Genomic DNA, 19667 nt, shown 5'->3' on the forward strand with positions numbered 1-19667 from the left:
TCTGAAAGAAAACAGGTTTCTCCTTGCCAGGCCCCAGTGTCCATAGCTTAGCGTACCACTGTGAGATTTCAGAGCAAGAGATGGAAGAACTGCTTTGTAATGCCCATCTTGGACAACAGTATAAATAGGATTCTCTTCTCTGGGATGATTTGTCAAATGTGGACCTAAAATAACCTTTCCAGACTTAAAATCCTAAACTAATATCAAACCCCTGGGAATAGTATTTTATGAAATGAACTTTGTGAGTGAAGGAGAAACATTTTGTGAATTTTGAAAGTGCTATTCAAGGGGCTGGGGAGAGAGCTCAATGGTAGAACACTTGCCTAACAAGTGAAGCACCGAGTGAAAATCCTCAGTGCTGGGGAAAAAAAGGAAGAAAGAAAGAAATCTCTTCAAATACAAAGCAGATTTGTAGGGGGCAAAAAGTCTTAAATTTATTTAGGTTCAGAGTTTATTGATCTGCAAGTTATTTTTTATTGTTTAAAAAAATAAGAAATATAAATCAAGCACCCCCAAAACTTTTTTAACTATTTTGTAACTCTCCCAGATATTATTTTATTTTGGGGAACAGGTCTCCTGGCTTCTTTCTAAGAATAGATTTTCTATCTCTCTCTATCTCTCTCTCTCTCTCTCTCTCTCTCTCTCTCTCTCTCTCATTTAAGAAGCTGTAACTCATTGCAAAACACCATAGTGGTATCTGGCTAATGCTGGGTGGTAGCCATGGGATGATACCACACAAATTCCTTTGCCATAAAGGTAGCATCCTACATCTTAAAACTGACAACACTATAGTTGTCATAGACAGCAACTGCTCCCCGCCCCCCCATAGGACATTATTCCAAAGGGAGCAATGTGCTAGGTGATGACATTCAGATTGACTATTCTGCCAGTTCAGCCTCACTGACTCTTACTTTTCCTGAATTTTGGGGTCACCACAAATAGGGCCTCTGTATTGGTAGTAGTACATCTGATATGGAGACAGTCTATGGCTGATTAGTACATTTATTTACTAATGGGTTTCTTTCCAAGCACATTTATAATTTATGGGTCCAGAGTTAGTGGTCTCAGTCTCAGGCGCATGCTTGGCTTACCTGGGGGAGGAGGAGCGGCTCTCATTGGGTAGTTCGCATTCTGAGTCCCACTGGAATACCCTCTGCTTTGGATGGTGTTCCTTCTGGTAGGACCTGATATAAACAAGAAACACAACATCAAAATCAGTACTACTGTTTGGTTTTATGGCTCTGGATGGTTCTTTGCTTATGGGAAACATTTGAGAAAGTTGGAATACAGATCTCAGATTTGCAGAAGATTGGATGCGGTGGAGAAGGGAGAGGTGATAGAAATCCTATGTTGGTAGCTATTGAAGAGGAAGGGGCTGCAGGGTATGTTTATAGAGGTACAGTTTTTAAATGTTAGAGACAATGACTTTTCAAAGAGAGACTGATAATCTCACAAAAATGATTCTAGTTTTTAGACTTGGAAGAAGGGGTTAGATCTTGAGTCTGCCAGCTCCTGTCTGCACCCTTCAGCTCAACTCTTTGCTCACTCTGTCATTTCAGGCTTGGAGGCAACAATGGTTTCCCACTGTTCCTTTTCCCTGTTCCCTTAACCCCACCTTCATCCTTTTATTTAAAATTCTCTGCAAAAATCCCACCAAAATGTGTTTTCTGAAAGTAGTTAAGTGATATACAGATATACACCAACATTTTCCACGTGGGCATAGACACATAAAGGTCTCACAATATGTTTCTGCATTGTATGCCAGAGTATATGTCAATGCAAGTGTACCTTTGTAGACGAAACAGATCAAGTTTTATGTATGAAACATTCTTCACTGACTGTAAACAGGCTCGATTTTAGAAAAATATGTACATATGCGAATGCATAGCAGATATGATTATTCTATGCTGTGCCCTGTAAGTTTATAAATATCGAATTATAAATGGAAAAAGAATCAAAGGCCAGTGAAGGAGTTAGACTTGAGGTTGAGGTAGAGGTAAAGGTAGAGGTAGAGTGTGCATGGGTACGTGCGTGTCTTCTGATGAAGTGCTTTAAACTGAACATGGAGATCTTAGCTTTGACTCATAGCAGCCTAGGGAAACCAGGCAAGGACTAGGTAAATGGTGTTCAATGTCTTTTAAATTGGCATTAAGAAAAATGTTGGTATTTTTGACAAGATCTGACTGGAAAGGGCTGGGAAATTTGAAGGCAACAAACTGTTTTAAATACAATTAATACTGTAACGCCAGGTGTATTGCACAGAAGAACTAAACCATGCAGAAAATTTCAGCTTACTTATTTCCTTGATGTTGCTTTAGTTTGAATTGTTCCATCTGACAAATACCCTGCCACAGGAAGTATTAGATGCACCGATTTGGTCCCAGAACAGTGCATTCACCAGAAGCCTTGGGGAGAGGTGCTAATGTAGAAATGCTGCCAAGGCGCCCACAGGACACTTACGGGAATTCTTGGGCAGCCCGGGTCCGATGCTGACCTGCAGCACTTTGTTGCTGGGCTTGAGGATGGCCAGGTCACCGAAGCCTTGGTGGAATTGCACTTGCCGGGAGCCTCCTGCACTCCAGGGACCCCAGTTCTCCTTCTTCAACTTCAATTCAAGACTGTAACAAGCATGTTTGTTGGGGTTAACAAATCGGAATTAACCAGTGAGAAAATGATACTCGTAGACCCAGCATGGAGTTCTGTTGTTGAGAAAGCACGCTATAAAAATGCAGCAAGACCAGACAACCTAAACTGAGTGAGGGATGTACTGTACCCAGGATGTAGCACAACTCTGGGTCACTGAACCAGAAGTAGACCTGGCACCTGTGAGAAACCAATTGGTAAGGGAAGTACCCTATTAATATGACAATGTCACCCTGTCAAATGGTTTCAGGAGCTACTGCTTAGGGGACAGGAAGAAGGTGACAATTTCTCAGCCACACCTGCTGTGCTGTATCATTTGTTTCTAGCTGTTTCCCTGGGTCTGCATTCATGCAGGACTGAGAGATAGATACAGCTGAAGGTTCCATAGCACAGAATGTGGTTACTATTTCATTAAATTCTATTCTTCCACCATTATTTCCTACCCAGACAGGGAAAAAGACAAACACTAGCAACCAAAAGCTAAACACCTCTGCCACTTTAAAAAAAATTTTTTTCCCCATGCTTCCTATATATCTACATCATGCAATACACATTGGATTTCTTTCTCATGTTTTAAGAAAGTACAATAATTTCAAGTAGCTGCCTACATTCTGTTTCCCCATCATGGCATTAAGACTTTGTAATTCATAACATCCTTACTCTTGCGAGTAGGAAGAACTGGAGGATATTTCCATGTTATAGATGGGGAAGTTTAAGAAGAAAAGCTAAGTAACACTCACTCACACGTGAGATTAGAAGCTCAAAAGTATGCCAGTATCTGGTCCATAAGACCATGTTACCAAAACAAATGAAGAGGAGCCAGGACACAAGACATTGGCCATCCACAGTCCCCAAGTTCCTAAATACCCACCAGTAGGTTCTATTATCATTAATTGGGGAAATTTAAGCCCTTAACCCAATCACTTTTGTCTGCTTCCAGAGTGACTCTAGTGTTTGCTCTACTGAATAAAAAAAATACTCTTTCATCAATGCCACTTAAAAATCTGCCATTCCCTGCCTCATTTGGGTGATCTTTGTCTAAATGACAAAATATGCCATTGTATAAAGTCATTATTTCACAGAAGTACAAAAGTGACCTTTGCCAAGTCTGTGATAACCATCCAGGCTATCTTTAGCAGGCTGTAGGATTCTACTGGGAAATGGAGGCACCCACGACAGATCTTGCTAAAGCTATAGGAGCCTGACCCCATGCTCTAGCCCGTAAGCCTCCCTTCCCCTCAGCCTGGCCCCTGGGAGTGGGACCAAGGCCCTCTCAGTTTTACTCAGAAGTTTGGACCCCAACTTACGTATTGCTGAATTTCAGAGGTAGTTGCTTCTGAGTTTTTTCCTCGTAACGCTTTGCTAAGAGACTTAAGAATTCAGTTTTGAAGACAGATTCAAGAAGACTATCATACTCTTGCTCATGGAGAATAAAAATGTCATCTTGCATGGTACTGTGAAGAGATTAGACAAACCTAATGAAAGCTGTACTTTTGTTTACTCCAGCATCATCATTATTGGGAACTGCGGAGGGAAACAAGGGCCTTGTTTATCCTAAGCACATGTTTTACTACTAAATCACACCTATGGCCCATTATTATTTTTTGTTCATTTTTTTTTTTTTTAATCCTGTAAGATAGTGCTAGGTTATTTTTTGGGGGAAGGAGTAGAACTGGGGATTGAATCCAGGGCCTCATGTGTGCTTGGCCAGGACTCTACCACTGAGATATGTCTCTCTGGTCTACTCTTTCATAATCTTCAAACCAAAACATGCAACAATGAACATGTAAGTTGATGAAATCTGTGTTCAAAGGAAGTTTATAGTCCATTAAGAGCATAATCAAAATACCTCTTCCACATGATTTTGAAATTAAGAATTTAAGGATAATTTAACCCCTATTTTAAACATCCATTTTTGAATTCAACTTCTATGATTTGAAGATCATAAAAACCAGAAAGTTATGAATAGAATGTGACTGAAAATGAATTTACGATATAGCTGCAGTTATTGTCATAAATCGAAACCTGAAGAATCATAAGCTTGGTTATCTGTCAAAAGGGAAGTTAGCACACTGGGCTTCATATGCACTTACTAAGAACCTTCTGGCAAACACTGTTTTGCTTAAACTACATGCCAGGTACTACTAGCATATACAGACACGTTTAAGCACAGAGATAGATAAGACGGTGTACAAACAACAAGCAGGTACAGAGCATCAGCTTAAGCTGATGAAGTTGGTTGGACAAGGAAAGAACACACCACTGAAAAAGCTGCAAGTCTGGACAGGGAAGGACCAGGAGGACACTTATGGCAGGAGTTTCAGGGAGAGTGAAGTGCCAGGCTGAGGCAAATCCAGTGCTGGCTGGACTTTGTGGAACCCAACAAACCACAGCGAGAATCTGTATTACCTAGCTATTGGCTAGCACCCCAAAGGCTGCATAATATGCAAATTTATAAATACAAATACAACTGTCAAATAACTAAGATGGCTTTTCATTAGGGATCACTTTTCAAGGTATTAAAAACAAATCAGGTGAACCATCTTCAATAAATTGATCATGGTAACATTTTAGTCCTCCTAAGTGCAGAAAGTGCCAAATGATGGTTCTTTTAATGACCAGAGGCAAGTTGTCCCACACAGGGTCTGTGCTGTTCCTGAAGCTCCTGGTACACTGCCCCAGTAGGGTTACTGTGGTTGTGAAACAAGTGTATCATATGGAGTTCTGGAGCACAGAGAATCTTTGAGACCAGGGATTCTCCTTCCATGTAGCACTACACTTCCTGGGTTTCCTCTGCTGTGCCCCACGAGGTAGGGGTGGGATATCCTTAGGCTCTCAGGTCTTCCTTGGGCAGAGAGAGCCTTGGGGAACTTTCCAGAGTTTGTCAGGAACCTTCTCCCTCTGGGTTGAACATGCAACTAGGGATTATAGCTGATGGAGCCAGTAGCTATCACATAGTCTCTGCCATGATCTGAATGTTCCCTGTGCCTCCCAATTCATATGTTGAAATCTAACAGTCAGTGTAAAGTACGAAAAGGTGAGGCCTTTAGGAGGCAGTGACTTTAAAAAAGAGGCACAAGGGAGCAGCCTGTCTCTCCCACCCTTCCACCTTTTAAAGATGCAGTAAAAGGTACCATCTACGAAGCAGAAATCAAGTCTTCATCAGACAAATTTTCTTTCACCTTGACTTGGACTTGTAGCCTCCAAAACTGTAAGGGATAAATTTGTTCTTTATATGTTACCTAGTTCCAGATATTTTGTTATGACAGCAGGAATGGACTAAGCCTCTCAGGCTTCTTATAGGAATGGGATTTGGTAATCCATAAGGGAAAAAAAGGGCTACAGCACAACCATAGCACCCAGGGATGTAAAGGAACACAAACCACAGTGAGGGAATAGAGCGAAGTAGAAGCCCAATAAGGGAAAGGAGCTTGGCCCATAAGCAGCCTGTTTAAGAGGATGCCAAAGAGTTCTTGGCTGTGAGGTCAGAATACTTTTGGAGCATTTTTGGATGAATAATGATTACTTGGGTGGAGCATTGGCTATTGTTATTACCTTGAGAATTCATTTTCAAACATCCCTAAATTACATCCATGCTTCTTGCCCACTCTTGTGACAGCCAAGGCACGGCGTTTACTGTTGCAATGAAAACAATGAACCGGTTTTAAACAACATAGTGTTTTTGTTTCTGTCCTTCAACAGCGTGTGGAAGCAAATCAAAGCCACTGTGACCAGTTCTACATTGCTTAGGAGACAAGCACATATTCCCTTCTTCTAAAGGTATGACCAGGAAGTTGTCTAAGTCACTTCTAGTCACACCCCACTGGACAGAACTATGTCATGTGGCTATACCTAGCCTCAAGGAAGCCTGGGAAAACTTTGGGTAGGCTGCTGGCTGTTAATGGAGAGAAAGAGAGAGAGAAAGAGCAAGAGAGAGAGAGAGAGAGACAGAGACAGAGACAGAGACAGAGACAGAGACAGAGACAGAGAGGATATGTGAATGGGTACGGTGGAAGAAATCATTATTTACACCTACCTCTTTTATTCACAGATATTCCCAAAACTAGGAATTAGAATCTTTCCCACAAAGTGGGAGTAATGTGCTTCAGAAGTACTGTCACAAAACTACTACCATCCTCCTGTTTCTGGTTAGATAAACTCTGGAATTGTCTTTATCACTTCAATTACAACTCAAAAGACAAGTAAAAGCTGGCCCAAAGAGCTCTCTCTAGTTATCTGGAATTAATGAAATAAAATCCAAGTATCCTAGCTCAGGTATAGTAAGACTGTTGCATTAGATAGCAAACCCATTGCATGGAAAAGAGCAAAACGAAAAAGCACTATCTTTTGGCCTATGAGGTGAGGAATAAACTCCTTCTTGCTTTCACTGAGTGACTCAAAGTATTCTGACACATCTGGACATGTCTGATTTCCTGGTGGTACTTTGAGCAAGATGGTGATTGTTCAACAGGGTAAAAGAGCACAAGACAAGTAACCTTGAGAGGTTTAATGTGTTCAGACATAGAAGGAGTTTCATTGCAATATCGACAAACAGCAAGCAGACCAAGACTTCAAGGTCAATAAGCATGAGTCTGGAAAAGAAATGTGTTTGGACACTTGGACTCCAACCATCAAATTCAAGAACCCCTCCCTTCAGTGACTGGGCTGAAGAGTTACTGAACCCGTCTTCACCCAGGCCAGTTTCAACTCATTCCCCTCTATTCAGCCCATGCTCCTGGATCTGGAAATAAAGGTTTAAGGTTTATTTATTCTAAAAAATCAGACTTATCTTTGGACATCATCCCTGTCTTATTCATATGCACAAGCTACAATTCCTTACAGATGTTTGATGTTGTCTCTGTGTTGAAAAATCCCCTACTGGTCTCTGGTTTGGTTCTGTCCTTGTTTTTTTATTCCCCATCGTTGTGGCTTATTGAATTGCTGACAACACAAGAAAATTTTTTAATCTCTTAACCATTACATATTCACAAAAGTGTTAGTTACAAAACAGTGAGTAAAGTCTTAAAGGAGTTTGTCTTGTTTTTTAAAGCTTAAAAGGCAATTTCTGAGGACAACCCTGTCTTTATTTAAGCCTTTAAGTTCTTCTTGCTCATGAAGTAAATGTGCCTTTTGTAAACTGGAAGAAATATAGGCAAAAAGAAGAAGAAGTAGCAGCAGCAGCTTGCCCAGAATTTTACTACTCAGAAAGGCAGTTTCACCAAATTTAGATCCTTCTTAACTTGTCTGAATAAGCCCGGACGTGCAACAGGCCTTAACATTTTGTGGCTGACTTGGAGAAGTATCACCTGACCACCTAGTAAAAGGCCCACTCCTCTCCTTTCTCCCCAGGAATACCTATGCTCTGCGGGGTACTGGGTTTCTGTTACTCTTTCCAGAACAGAAGGGACCTGCTTGAGGCTGTCCTGGGTCTCATCCACACCTCAGAAGGAATCCCAGGGCTCCACACAAGGTTTGTGTTCAGTCCGACATTGTAGACAACGTTCATGTTCCCAAAAGTACAGGCTGTAGCAAGTTAAGATTTCAGTAATGCTTAGGCTCAGCAGAACATGTAGTGGCACAGGCTGCTCTTATTGCCAGAAAGTTGAGAGAATCTAGGCAATGCAGCATTCTAGGCAAGAACCTTGTGACCAGGAAGCTGGAGCCTATGCAAAGCACCCTCTTATAGGTGGCTTATCCAATTACATGTAAGTATTGGAAGATCTTTTGACCCAGACAGGTAGCCACAGAGCTTTTGGTCTCAGCCTCTGGTGGTCAGCTACTGGAATGATGAGGAATTATTAGAAGCCCTGTCAGTGAGAATCCTAAATATGAGATTCCATGGCACCAACCTCAACGCTACCATAGTAGAGTCAAGAACGTGGGTCATTACACCTTGCAATCACTCTTCCAGCACACTGTTTTTCAAATAAGAGCAAGACCAGGTCAGTGCTTGGACAGATACCTTCCTGCTTATTTATTTCTGAAGCATTGGGGATTGAACCAAGGGCCTTGCATATGCTAAGCAAATGTTCTACCACTGAGCTACATCCCCAGTCCTTTTTATTTTGAGACAGGCTCTCTCTTCGTTGCCCAGGTTGCCTCCAATTTGTGATCCTTCTGCCTAAACCTCCTGTTATTGGAACCATGCCTAGTGCAGAATGTAGTTCTTGAAGGATCCTTCAAAATCTGATACATGGCCTTCTACCAGCAGAAACCTGATCCTCAGAAATAGAATGTCTCAACTCAGAGCTGGTGAGCCACCTTCTAATATTCTTGCCCAGTATCCAATGAAGCATTACTGTTCTGGTCTGACTTTTATTTATGTGAGAATTTTTCCTTTTCAAAGTAACTTGGCATCCCTTTAAGCAACTTTAGTCTTCATCTTTCTTTAAGCTATTGGCCCTATTTCTGCCTGCTGTGATCCTATATTTTCCTTGCAAATGAAAACTTTAAAAAATGTCAGTGGATTTATTTTTAAAAAGTAGACTCTTTAACATTTAATGTCTACTATATATATATTTGGAAAATTCTATATAACAAAGTAGAAGAGTAGAATAAACTGACAATGCCACCATTTTTAGCAATTATTGATCCATGTATGATTCTATTTATCTACATCTCCATTCTCTCAACAATTCCACATATAAACTAGGTTATTTAAAGCAAAGTACATACAATATATTGTTTTTGTCCTCAAATATTTCAGTTGTATCATTAAAAGATAAAATCTTTTTATATAAAAATAAGTACTATACTCTTACCACACCTTAAAAAATGAACAACAAATCCTTCATATCAAATATTCATTCCAGCTGGGCATGGTGGCACATGCTGTAATCCCAGTGGCTCAGGAGGCTGAGGCAGGAGGATTTTGAGTTTAAAGCCAGCCTCAGCAATAGCAAGGTGCTAAGCAACTTGGTGAGACCTTGTCTCTAAATAAAATACAAAACAGGGCTGGAGATGTGGCTCAGTGACCAAGTGCCCCTGAGTTCAATCCCTGGTACCCCACCAAAAAAAAAAAAAATATCATTCCAGCTCACATTTCCCAAAGTGCCTCTTGATTGTTTTTGAACGACTTATTTTACTAACTAGGGGGTTGTGAACCCACTTTGCACTAACATTAATTATGTTTATAAGAGTTAGAGGTAGCTTAAAGATCAAGCTTGTGGGACACTTTGATAGTCTTACTGGAGGAGATCATAAGGGGATTATCAATCCAGCCAACAGTTAACTAGTGGGTCTCATACATTCTTGAAAACACATACAGATGTTGCAACTCTTTTCCTGAATTAACTAGACAACTGTTAAATTCTCTCGGAATGCCAGCACTGGTGTTTCGAGACATCCGCACGTACGCCCACACCTACACCCATACCCATGTTAGGTAGCCCAGTACCATAGTTCATTTCTACTTTAGGTTTCATTACGCAAACACCACCTTCCATCTGGTTGCATTCCTCCACTGGTTTCGGTTATTGGCCTGATTCAATGAATGAAGGAAATGAGAGGCCAATGTTAGTCTTGGTAAGTGTGAGACACAGTAACTGCAATTTGCAGACATTACAAGTTAAAAATCACTCGGGCTTTTTTTTTTTTTTTTTTCGTCTTAGAACCAGAAAAACTTTTAGGCTACCTAAGTACCTCATTTGATTGCATCCTCTACAAAGGAAAAGCCACATGGAAGTGAATGACCTTCTAGACCATGAATACTAAAGAGGACCAAGAAAAATAAGCTGGTTGTATCATGAGACATTGTGTCTCTGGGGGCTGTGAGAGAAGGGAAAAAAAAAATCAGAACACTCTATGAGTGCAAATAATGTGTTTGATAAACCTGAAGGACTTGATCAAAGGATAGTGTTAAGGTGCTTGAGAGAAATGTAGCTACATTAGAATTATTTCTTATCAGGGCCATCATGAGCATTCCTCCAGTGGTCTGATGAACTGAAGACAGACCTGGGCAATAACAACAGAAAGAACAATAATCACTTTCAGAATAACAGCTACATGTGGCATAGAGGTGTGATTCCCCTGGCTTTTAGCTATAAATACTGTCAAGCATACATTGCACTGTTCAGTCAACTCAGCTCATTCAGGTACAGCAGGACACGTGCAATCTGGGGAGATGGACAGGGAGGAAAGGAAATGAAGCAACGGCTTCCGGTTGGGTTCCTTGGAAACCCAAGGGCAGCCTCAGGGCCCGGCTAGTCAGGAAGGGTGTGGTCAGCAGTTTGTGACCCGGCCAGTGAACAGTAGGTTCAGGGAAACCCAGGCAGCATCCAGAGATTGTCCTTGAGACCCATGACACTGAGACCTACCTGAGGTGGGGCTGTAAGCAGGATAGTGGTGGTCTCATCTGCTCAGAATGTCATACTGAGTTCATATGCTTTAAACGCAAACTCGCTGCACTGCCTAGTCCCTTATCCAGCAACATTAGGAACAGATAGAATCGGACCACAGAGACAAGGCAAGAAAGGGCAATGGAAACCTGCTTTAGACAGTCACAGTGGATTTCCAGCCTCGAAGGCCAGATGCCTGACCACTTCTGAAAGCCTGACTTTTCCTGAGCACAGTAGGTTGGTCTTCTGGGTGGAGTGAGTTTAGAGAGGTGCCCCGATTCCAGTTACACATGTTCACAAGTGGTCAGAACATCACTACTTTAATACACTTCTGCTGACGAAGGCAGTAGCTTAGCGTGGCCTATTCCTCCTCTCTTCTCACTGCTCTGGGGATTGGCACCATTTCTTCTCATTAGAGGGAAGCTAGTCAAGGAGTTCAGGGCATGGGGACATGGGGAGGTCTTCTCACACACAGATGCCCCAATGCCACAACAAAGCTAGAGTGTCAGCAGGAAAAGGAAGGGCCCTAACTGAGGACTTGCAGGAGCAGCCACTGCTTCCAAATGCCAGTGAGCCTGCAGCCAATGAGAGCATGTGGGAAAGACTCTCAGGTTATAGGTTATGCAGAATAATCTATGGAAGGCCCAAAGAATCTTCTGCTCCAGGAAACCTCTGCTCAGCCTTTGATGGTAACTGGGTCAAGTTTTGAAAATGGGTGGGAGGGCTGGTGAACCACTGAACCCTTGGGTCCACTTCAGTAAGAGCAACTGTCCTCTAATTTGTTCCATATACTAGGTTTACTTCTAAAATGCCATAGGAACACATGCTCTGAGTCTTCCTTGATTAGAGGCGCTAACCCGAAGGCCACTTTGTCTTGGTATCATATTCTTATCCTATCAGGAGTCCCTGAGACTAAAGTTCAGGTCTTCTTTGAATGGAAGGAAACTTCCATTTTCTTAATGATCTTGACAACTGGGGAGCCAGCCCTGTTGGCCTTTCTCCTGCCTGCATTTGGAGCAGCAGGCACAGATACTGAGGACAGAGAGGGCAGTCCTGTCTCTGCCCTCCCCACTCACCTGAGGGACACTGATAAGATCCTCTCCATCTCGATTCTCCGCTTCAGGACTTCCTTCACAAGGCCTTTGTCTGGGCCCTGTTTGACCTTTTCTCGTCCGATTAAGTACATGCATTTTGGAGTGAGAAGCAGGTCTCTCTTTACGCCCTGTAAGGAGAGGAACTTTAAGGTGGTAGACAGATGTGATCCAAGTGACAACCGTTTACACAACAAGTCAGTTACCAGGATAGAGGGAAGCTGCCTTGGGCAGCAAATCTTCACTGTTACGGGGAGGGTCATTCCACTCACCACCTAACCAGGCCCCTTGAGAGGGAAGAGCCAGCATATATGAAAATGCGGGCCTCTGCACTGAGCGAGATCCACCTCAAAATAAAAATTATAAAGAGCTGAGGATGTAGCTCGGTGGTAGAGCATCTCTGAGTTCAATACCCGGTACAAAAACAACAACAAAATCTCTAGTGGACGCTGTGCTTTATCAGAACAGCAAAACCACAAGTTACTTTTATCTGTTGGCAACTCTCACAGGTGGTGACAGCATGTACCTTGAACCTCCTGTCATACTTGGTGACCGTGTCAGCAAAGTCAATCTTCTCCCTCTTGCCCACAAATTGCTGGAGTTCTGGGTGCTCCTCCATCCCAATGTAATCTCCAATGAAGTTCCGGTTAATACTGTTTCTCCTTCGCTCCTTCTTGTTCAACAATAGGTCTGAAGCTAGCATTCCCAAGAAGGTGGAGAAGAAAGAAGAATCAGTCAGTCGGAAAAGGGAGGAAGATATTTAAGAGTGTAAATATACGAAGAAATCATGAATGATGCAAGATATTTAGCACACAACACTCTATGCCAAATAAAGTGGAACTTGTAATTTCATTTAAGCTCAAATCTACTTGAGATTTGTTAAACAGAGGAAACAAAGTGACTAAAATACCTTCTTCTCTCATTTGCACATATTTCTTCCGGGCCACGAATTTACGCCATGATTTCTGTATCACTCGAGCATACCCATCGTACTTTCTCTCTCTCATCTCTTCTAGAAGAAATAACTGTAAATGTAGAGAAAGCAAATGTGAGCCAATCCACAAAATCTGAGCATCGTCCTTTGTTGATGTTGTTATTTCAGTGTAGTCAAGGAAATATATGAGAAGCAGCTTCTCAAACTTATGAACAAATATGTAAAATGATCTCTATGGCATGTTGTTTATGGTAATGATAAATTCTTCACCTACAGATTTTTTTTCTTTTAATAAAAAGCAATGGGAAATGGCTGAATCTGAGTATGTTATTATGGTCTCTGCCCTTCTTTGCTCAGAGTCTCTGTGACTTATTCCTCACCTTGATCCACAGAGGATAGTAGGTAGCCAGATCAAATGAGTTGGCAGAGGCTGCTGGCAGAGGCTGCTGTTGTTGTTGGGTGCTGTGTATAGCCTCGAAATAGAATTTTCTAGCTTCTGCCAGAGCAGACTTGTACTGCTGTGGGAAGATGGCTGCCCTACTTTCAGTTCCACAGAGGTCTAGACTTCCTGCCTCACAGGATTCTTCAAGGAGTCACTGGGGCAGAGGATATAAGAACCTCAGTTACTAGAGCCCAACTCAGATGCTCTAGTTGGAACTTGGGTTCACTAAGAAGGGCTGGCATTGTTTAGGGCCTAAATCAGATTCTGGTAGGTCAGGAGAGTCTAACTACTTAACAATACTGACTGTTGTGTTGCACTCAACCAGACTTCAGAATACAACAAATAAGTAGAGTGTGCTGAGTGTCCACAATGGTTAAGAATCATCCTAGACCCTTTATGTAGTTATTTTATTCAATACCTCAACAACTATGTGAGTCACATTATCTCCATTTGGCAGATAAGATTATGGAACTGAGATTGGGTAGGGCTGGAAAGCAAACCAAGGTCTTTCAGACTCTGCCATTCTCCTCCTTATCCAGACATACAAGTCTTACTTAGTAAACCTGCATTTGATCAATTTGTAAAATAGTGAGAAATTTTCTCATCTGCCTTGGAAGTGGTTTAGATGATTCTCTAGGAAAAAAAAAATTTCAAAAGGATTGATAGAAACCCAAAATAAAGATAATGAATAGTCATTGCAAAAGTGTTCCAGGAGTAAACAAGTTAAGTTGGTTTGAACAGCAGGGCTGGACTTGTTGTCTCTGTTTATCTGGGTCTATATTAGGAGCCCTAGTCCTGCCACTCAACTTCTTCTCAGAGCCCCAGCTGTATAGAAATAACATCTCCAACTGCACATACCAAGGGAGGGGTTGCTTAACTCCACAGCCTTCAGTGCTACATGCCATAGGCCTGGGAGCACATTTCTAACCCAATATGGAATACATGGTTTACCAACTGGACAGAATATTTAAAATCTGAGCCCTGTGGTCGCCTGTAATATGTGTTGATTTTTTTAATCTGTTTTTTGGGTTTCTGAGTCTTGTTTCCTTCTTATTTCCCAGAACTTACTATGGAGTGTCAAAGAGAATACACTTGTGACTCAGAGAAAAAAATTAGGCAGCAAATAATTTCCAACTCCTATAGAGATTAACTCGATTTTAAGTTTTGTTCCCAGAAGACTAGGGGATTTAGAAATCAGGCAAGTTTGAGGTTAAAGAGAGAGAAAAGCCAAAACCATAGACACATATAACAACAATAACAACAAAAACCACTTTGGTGTTGATATTTAATGTCATTTTTAGAGCTAAATAGGTTATTTTGTGTGTTCAGCACATTTACTATGGAAGTTAAAGCAAAACCACAAAGCAGATTTTTTTTTTCTATGTAGTTTTTGGTAACAGGAGTGAACCCAGGAATGCGGAACCACTCAGTCACATCCCTAGCCCTTTTGATGTTTCTATTTTGTTTCAGGGTCTCACTAAGTTACTTAGGACCTTGCTAAGTTGCTGAGGCTGGCTTTGAACTTGTGATCCTCCTGAACAAGGCAGACTTTTGTAAAAGCATTTGCAAGTCAAGGCTAGATGTGGATTGAGGAAGTTGGGGAAGGGGAGGGTGATGTGCGTGTGTGTGTGTGTGTATGTGTGTGTGTGTATACTCACACGCATGCGTGTAAAGGTGGGGAAAGATAGTGCAGTGATGGCAGTGAAGCATCGCAGAGGAAGGCAAGGAATAGAAAAACCAAAAATAAATCTTGGTTTTAGATATAAATTCTCAAAGCTCAACTGAATCAGAATAAAAATATATGAAAAATATTGAGGTCGTTTTAATTATATATGAAAATTTAGCAAGTTGAAAAGTAAAAGCGGTATGAAACAGAGAACTCTGCATTGTACTGACAAATCACTCCATCCCATTTTAGAAAGAACAGGAACTGTTCTGTGGGTTGCTTAATGGCGTATGACACAACATTTTCATTTTATATTTGGAAATGAAATTGCTGTGAAGCTACAAATAACTCAAAAGTAGAAAAATGCTACCACAAACTTTTCATAAACCAGTTCTATCGATGTGTGCCACTTATGTACTTAATGATCTTGGGTTCACAAAACCATTCAGCTACAGCCATTATCGTTCTGAGCCTCAGGCCCATCCCACAGGGCAGGCAGAACAGTGGTCGGTGAGAAGGAAACCCACGGAGAGGCCAGGATTTGCCTGAAGTCAAGTGTTTCCATTTCTACCAACACTATAAGTTCCCATATTATTTCCCCCTGGTCTGGTGACTAATTTTGCCAAGTTCACCACTGACTCTTGAAATGGAGTCTTGTGATAATTTCAGGAACCTCAAGAAATGATGATGTTGAACCTCAGTTCCAGTAATTTTCCCACCTTAAAAAGCAATGTCTCTATTCCACAGCTCCAGAGCTACTAGGGCAGAACTACAAGGGGCTCAGTTGGATTTCTGCTCAAATGCAGAACTTCTTATGGACATTCACCAGACTCACAGTGATCACATCTTCATCAGGAAACATAAAGAAGTTTCCCTAAATTAGTCCATAGAGGACTGCGAAATTTATGAACTACGAAATGCATGTTTGAATGCATTACTGGTAAGTATTCATATTCCAGAGACCCAGAGATTTCTCCTCCTATCCCTTCTCCTCAAAGTCCTTCCCCAGCTCCCTCATGGTCTTCCAAGTACAATCCTGGGAATTCCCACCCTAGCCTCTATTCCACCCTCAAGGAGGAATTTGAGTCTGTTTAACTGGCCTATTTGTCACCCAGAGGAAGTTGCAGAATTGACTAAGCCTCCTTTGTGACTCAAAGAAGTCTCTTTTCAGCTTAAACACTATGAATGACTATGGGGCACTTTCTGTCTGCATAATGGTGAACAAAACAGAGTCTCTGCCCTGAAAGGATTACCCCTAGCAGGGGAGAGAAACAACCAGTGAGAAGAGAAGCCCTTCTGTGGAGACACCTCTTTACACACGCTCGCTAAGTGGCTAAGTGCTCTGAAGGCAGTGAGTGGAGCTGTGATAGCTAGAAGCCGGCAGCGGTGTGGGAAATGACCTACTTGGATTGGGATGAGAGGGAGGTTTCTGAGATGACAACTGAGGCATGAATTGAAGGATGAGCACAGCAGCCAGCCCCGCGGTGGGTGTGCCCGCAGAGGTGCTTGGTACTCACAGACTCAGGGGCTTTGATGAACACTTTACTCCTCCCCAGCTGGAACTGGTCGCTGTCCATGTTGACAGACTGCAGCAAGTGGAGGACGCCTTGCTTTTCATCTCCTCTCCACACAGGCCAGGTGGCTTTGGTCAGAATGGCATACCTGCGAGGACAGGCAGGAAGAGATCAGACTCAGGTTGGACCACCTGGGCTCTGTGGGGGGTGAGGCAGCAAGAGTCCTGCTGTCATCCAGGTACTGGGAACCCCCTCACTTCCACTCAGAACTGCAGGGATGGACCTCGATGAGCTCAAGCCTGAGAGGCCCATTATAGAGCTTCCTCCACGCTCTCCCTATCCCCCGGTTTCCATGTTAACATCCTGATGAAAATCAGCATTCCCTTTACCACTGTCTACAAATAGCCCTGCTGAAGGTCACTTGTGACTCTCTTCAGGCAAAAATGAATGGTATTTTCTCAATACTAATCTCTCCTGACTTCAGAGCACTTAACAATTAATGCGAAGAACTTTATAAAGCTCCCTATAAGCAACTGTTACAACTACTATGTATCAAATTTCGGCCTGGACGGTCTGTGCATCCTGAGTCATAGGGCCAGAATGACCTGATCTTGGTCATCTCCAATCTCATCTCTTCTACTCTGCTCTTGACTCACTATGTTCCTTCCAAGCACGGCCTCTAAGCATGACCTCTTCTTCACACACACTAAACTTTCCCTCCCCCAGAGCCTTTGACCATGCTGTCCCCTCCACAAGCTGTGCTGTTCTCCTAACTCCTCACTTGGCTGGTTTCTCCTACTCAGGGTGACACAGCTTCAGGGACACTCAGAGAGGTCTTCTTGGGCCACCTAATCAAAAATTACTCCCCTATTATTTTCCCTGATAGCAAACAGCAGTTTTCCTTCAGACCACGTACCATCATGCATAATTATATTACTGTTTGTGTTGATCTGATTGTCATGTGCTTCCCCCATGAGAATGACAGCCCCATGAGTGGATGTCCCATCTGTGTGGCCAGGGTGTCCAGGTAGCACCTAAGCAATGACGGGCACATAGCAGTAAAAACTAACATGAATGGCTAGCACACAAAGCCTGCTTTCTCTGCATCAGATGCTATGATTTGTGCTTTAGATGCTTGATCTCATTTTAATCTTATAGAAAACTGATCCAGTTATTTTTCCCTTTTGCTGAGTAGAAGGAAGAGGCAAAGAGGCATTTTTCCAAGGCTACTTAGCTATTTAGCATTGAATCTTCAATCATGCCACTTCAAATAAGCCACTGACTGGTTTATATGTAAATACTTCTTTTAAGATCATATAATATACTACACATGCCTATGTTAGAAACATTACTATTATGTTAAAGGTTGACATAACTGAGGAGAGAGAAGTAAGTTATAGGATGCAAAATACAGAAGGAAACTTCAGAGGGGAGGCCTTGAAAGAACCACGGTCCCTTTTGTTTCCAGAAACTACTAACAGAATTTGACTGACTTGTGGCAACCGAGGGAGAAGGGAAACTGGAAAAGATTGGCCCTGCCTTCAGGGTCTGGGGCTTGAAGGGAGCTAGTGAGCCGGGAGTAAGGAGATTCTAAGAGCCCACACTGCTTCCACTAAGAGCCTCCCCCTGATACTGTCTGATGAGAACTTAATTTCCTGGAGAAGTAAATCCTCCTGTTTCCTGATTAGAGATAAAAAGCTTAAAAGTAAAAATGCCTAGTTGAAGTTATGCATTAGCATGAATAAACTTCACATTTGGTTTAATGATGTTGATTCAACAAATTAAGCCACACAGAAATGACTGAGAGCGAGCCTTTTTAAATGAGATTGAAAGAGTTATAAAAAGGTAGGAAGGAACTGGCAATCTAAATGGAGCAGGGGGGAGAGTTCAGGAAGGGTAGGGGCAAGAAAGAAAAGACTCAGCCTCCAAGATGACAAATGTCTAAGAGGGCAATTTTGCCTGGCTTGACCTAATCAAAAGTTTATATTCATCGTGCAACTGCCAATAGGTATCTCTATTGCAACTCACCTTTCTTTCCCTATAAAAATAATGTTGGGTTTCTCTTACGTGGTCTCTTTTATAGTAAAGAACTCTGCAGACATTTTCTACCTCATTCTGACAAGGTCTCCAGTGGTGGCCAGGGTCTTCAGAACATGTGGGGGAAGGCCTGACGCTTCCTGTGTTTTCATGAAGCTTGAGGCATCCTTACCCCAACCAACCCTTTGGTTTCCACGTAGAGCAAGGCATAATTCTGGCACAGTATCTCCACCCGGTTCACTCTCTTAAACTCCAGGATAGAGTGGCAGGATCGGTGGTCACATAAGGTAATGGTCACACTACCTAACCTATACCTGTGATAATTTTGGAGAGATGGTGGTAACGGTTTATACTCCTTGATCAGGCATTCTCAGTTTAAAACTCAAATATGCCCATGTTTTCTCTGAAGGCCTTTGAGCTGGCTGTTCTCTCTGCCTGGAATTCTCTATGCTGCTCTTAGACTGGTAGGTTTTTTGTTATCCCTCGGGTCACTGATTCAATGTTGCCTTCTCAAAAGAAATACAGCACAGAGCCCAGCGACCTTTAGTTGCTGGCCCTAGAGCAAGGACACAAGAATCCTGGCAACCAGTAGGCAGCTGTCTACCATGCCATACCTTCCTATTCTTTCTTTTCACTAGTCCACAGCATAAAATGCCTGTCCTGACAATGCATGCCTTTTCAACAACCCCACATTCTAAGGGACTATTTCAAGGTCAAGGGAAGGATGCTTATGAGGAAGCAGAAATTGTATATAAGATCACCTTTGCAAGTTTCTTGTATTTCTACAACATTTTTCTTCCTACGGGTCAGAAACAATATTTAGGATTATTTTTCCGCCTACAGTAAGGATTATATACTGCCTACCTCAAAGAGGTATTTTCTGAAGAATTTAAAGGTATATTCCCATGCCAAGACTTAATGTGACAGCCATTCCTAACCATTTTTTAAACACTTTCTAAAGGTATGAAAGTTCAGTGGGAAGGTGGTGAAGTGTTCTTTCTACT

At 42.1% G+C, this 19667-nt stretch overlaps 1 protein-coding gene across 1 annotated transcript in view; it reads right to left on the bottom strand.

The window, feature by feature from the left end:
- The window catches only part of MYO1E (myosin IE), a 189310-nt gene that overhangs the window by 20756 nt on the left and 148887 nt on the right, over window positions 1-19667 (bottom strand). Inside the window, exons 19-25 of the mRNA XM_079125860.1 lie at window positions 16630-16774; window positions 12981-13095; window positions 12597-12766; window positions 12056-12201; window positions 3951-4097; window positions 2461-2618; window positions 1092-1184 (exon numbers count right to left, since the gene is read on the bottom strand). Coding sequence (XP_078981986.1) covers window positions 1092-1184; window positions 2461-2618; window positions 3951-4097; window positions 12056-12201; window positions 12597-12766; window positions 12981-13095; window positions 16630-16774 — 974 coding nt within the window. The remainder of the gene's footprint in view (window positions 1-1091; window positions 1185-2460; window positions 2619-3950; window positions 4098-12055; window positions 12202-12596; window positions 12767-12980; window positions 13096-16629; window positions 16775-19667) is intronic.

This window comes from Sciurus vulgaris, assembly GCF_902686455.1.
Source record: "Sciurus vulgaris genome assembly, chromosome: 2".
Lineage (NCBI taxonomy): Eukaryota > Metazoa > Chordata > Mammalia > Rodentia > Sciuridae > Sciurus > Sciurus vulgaris.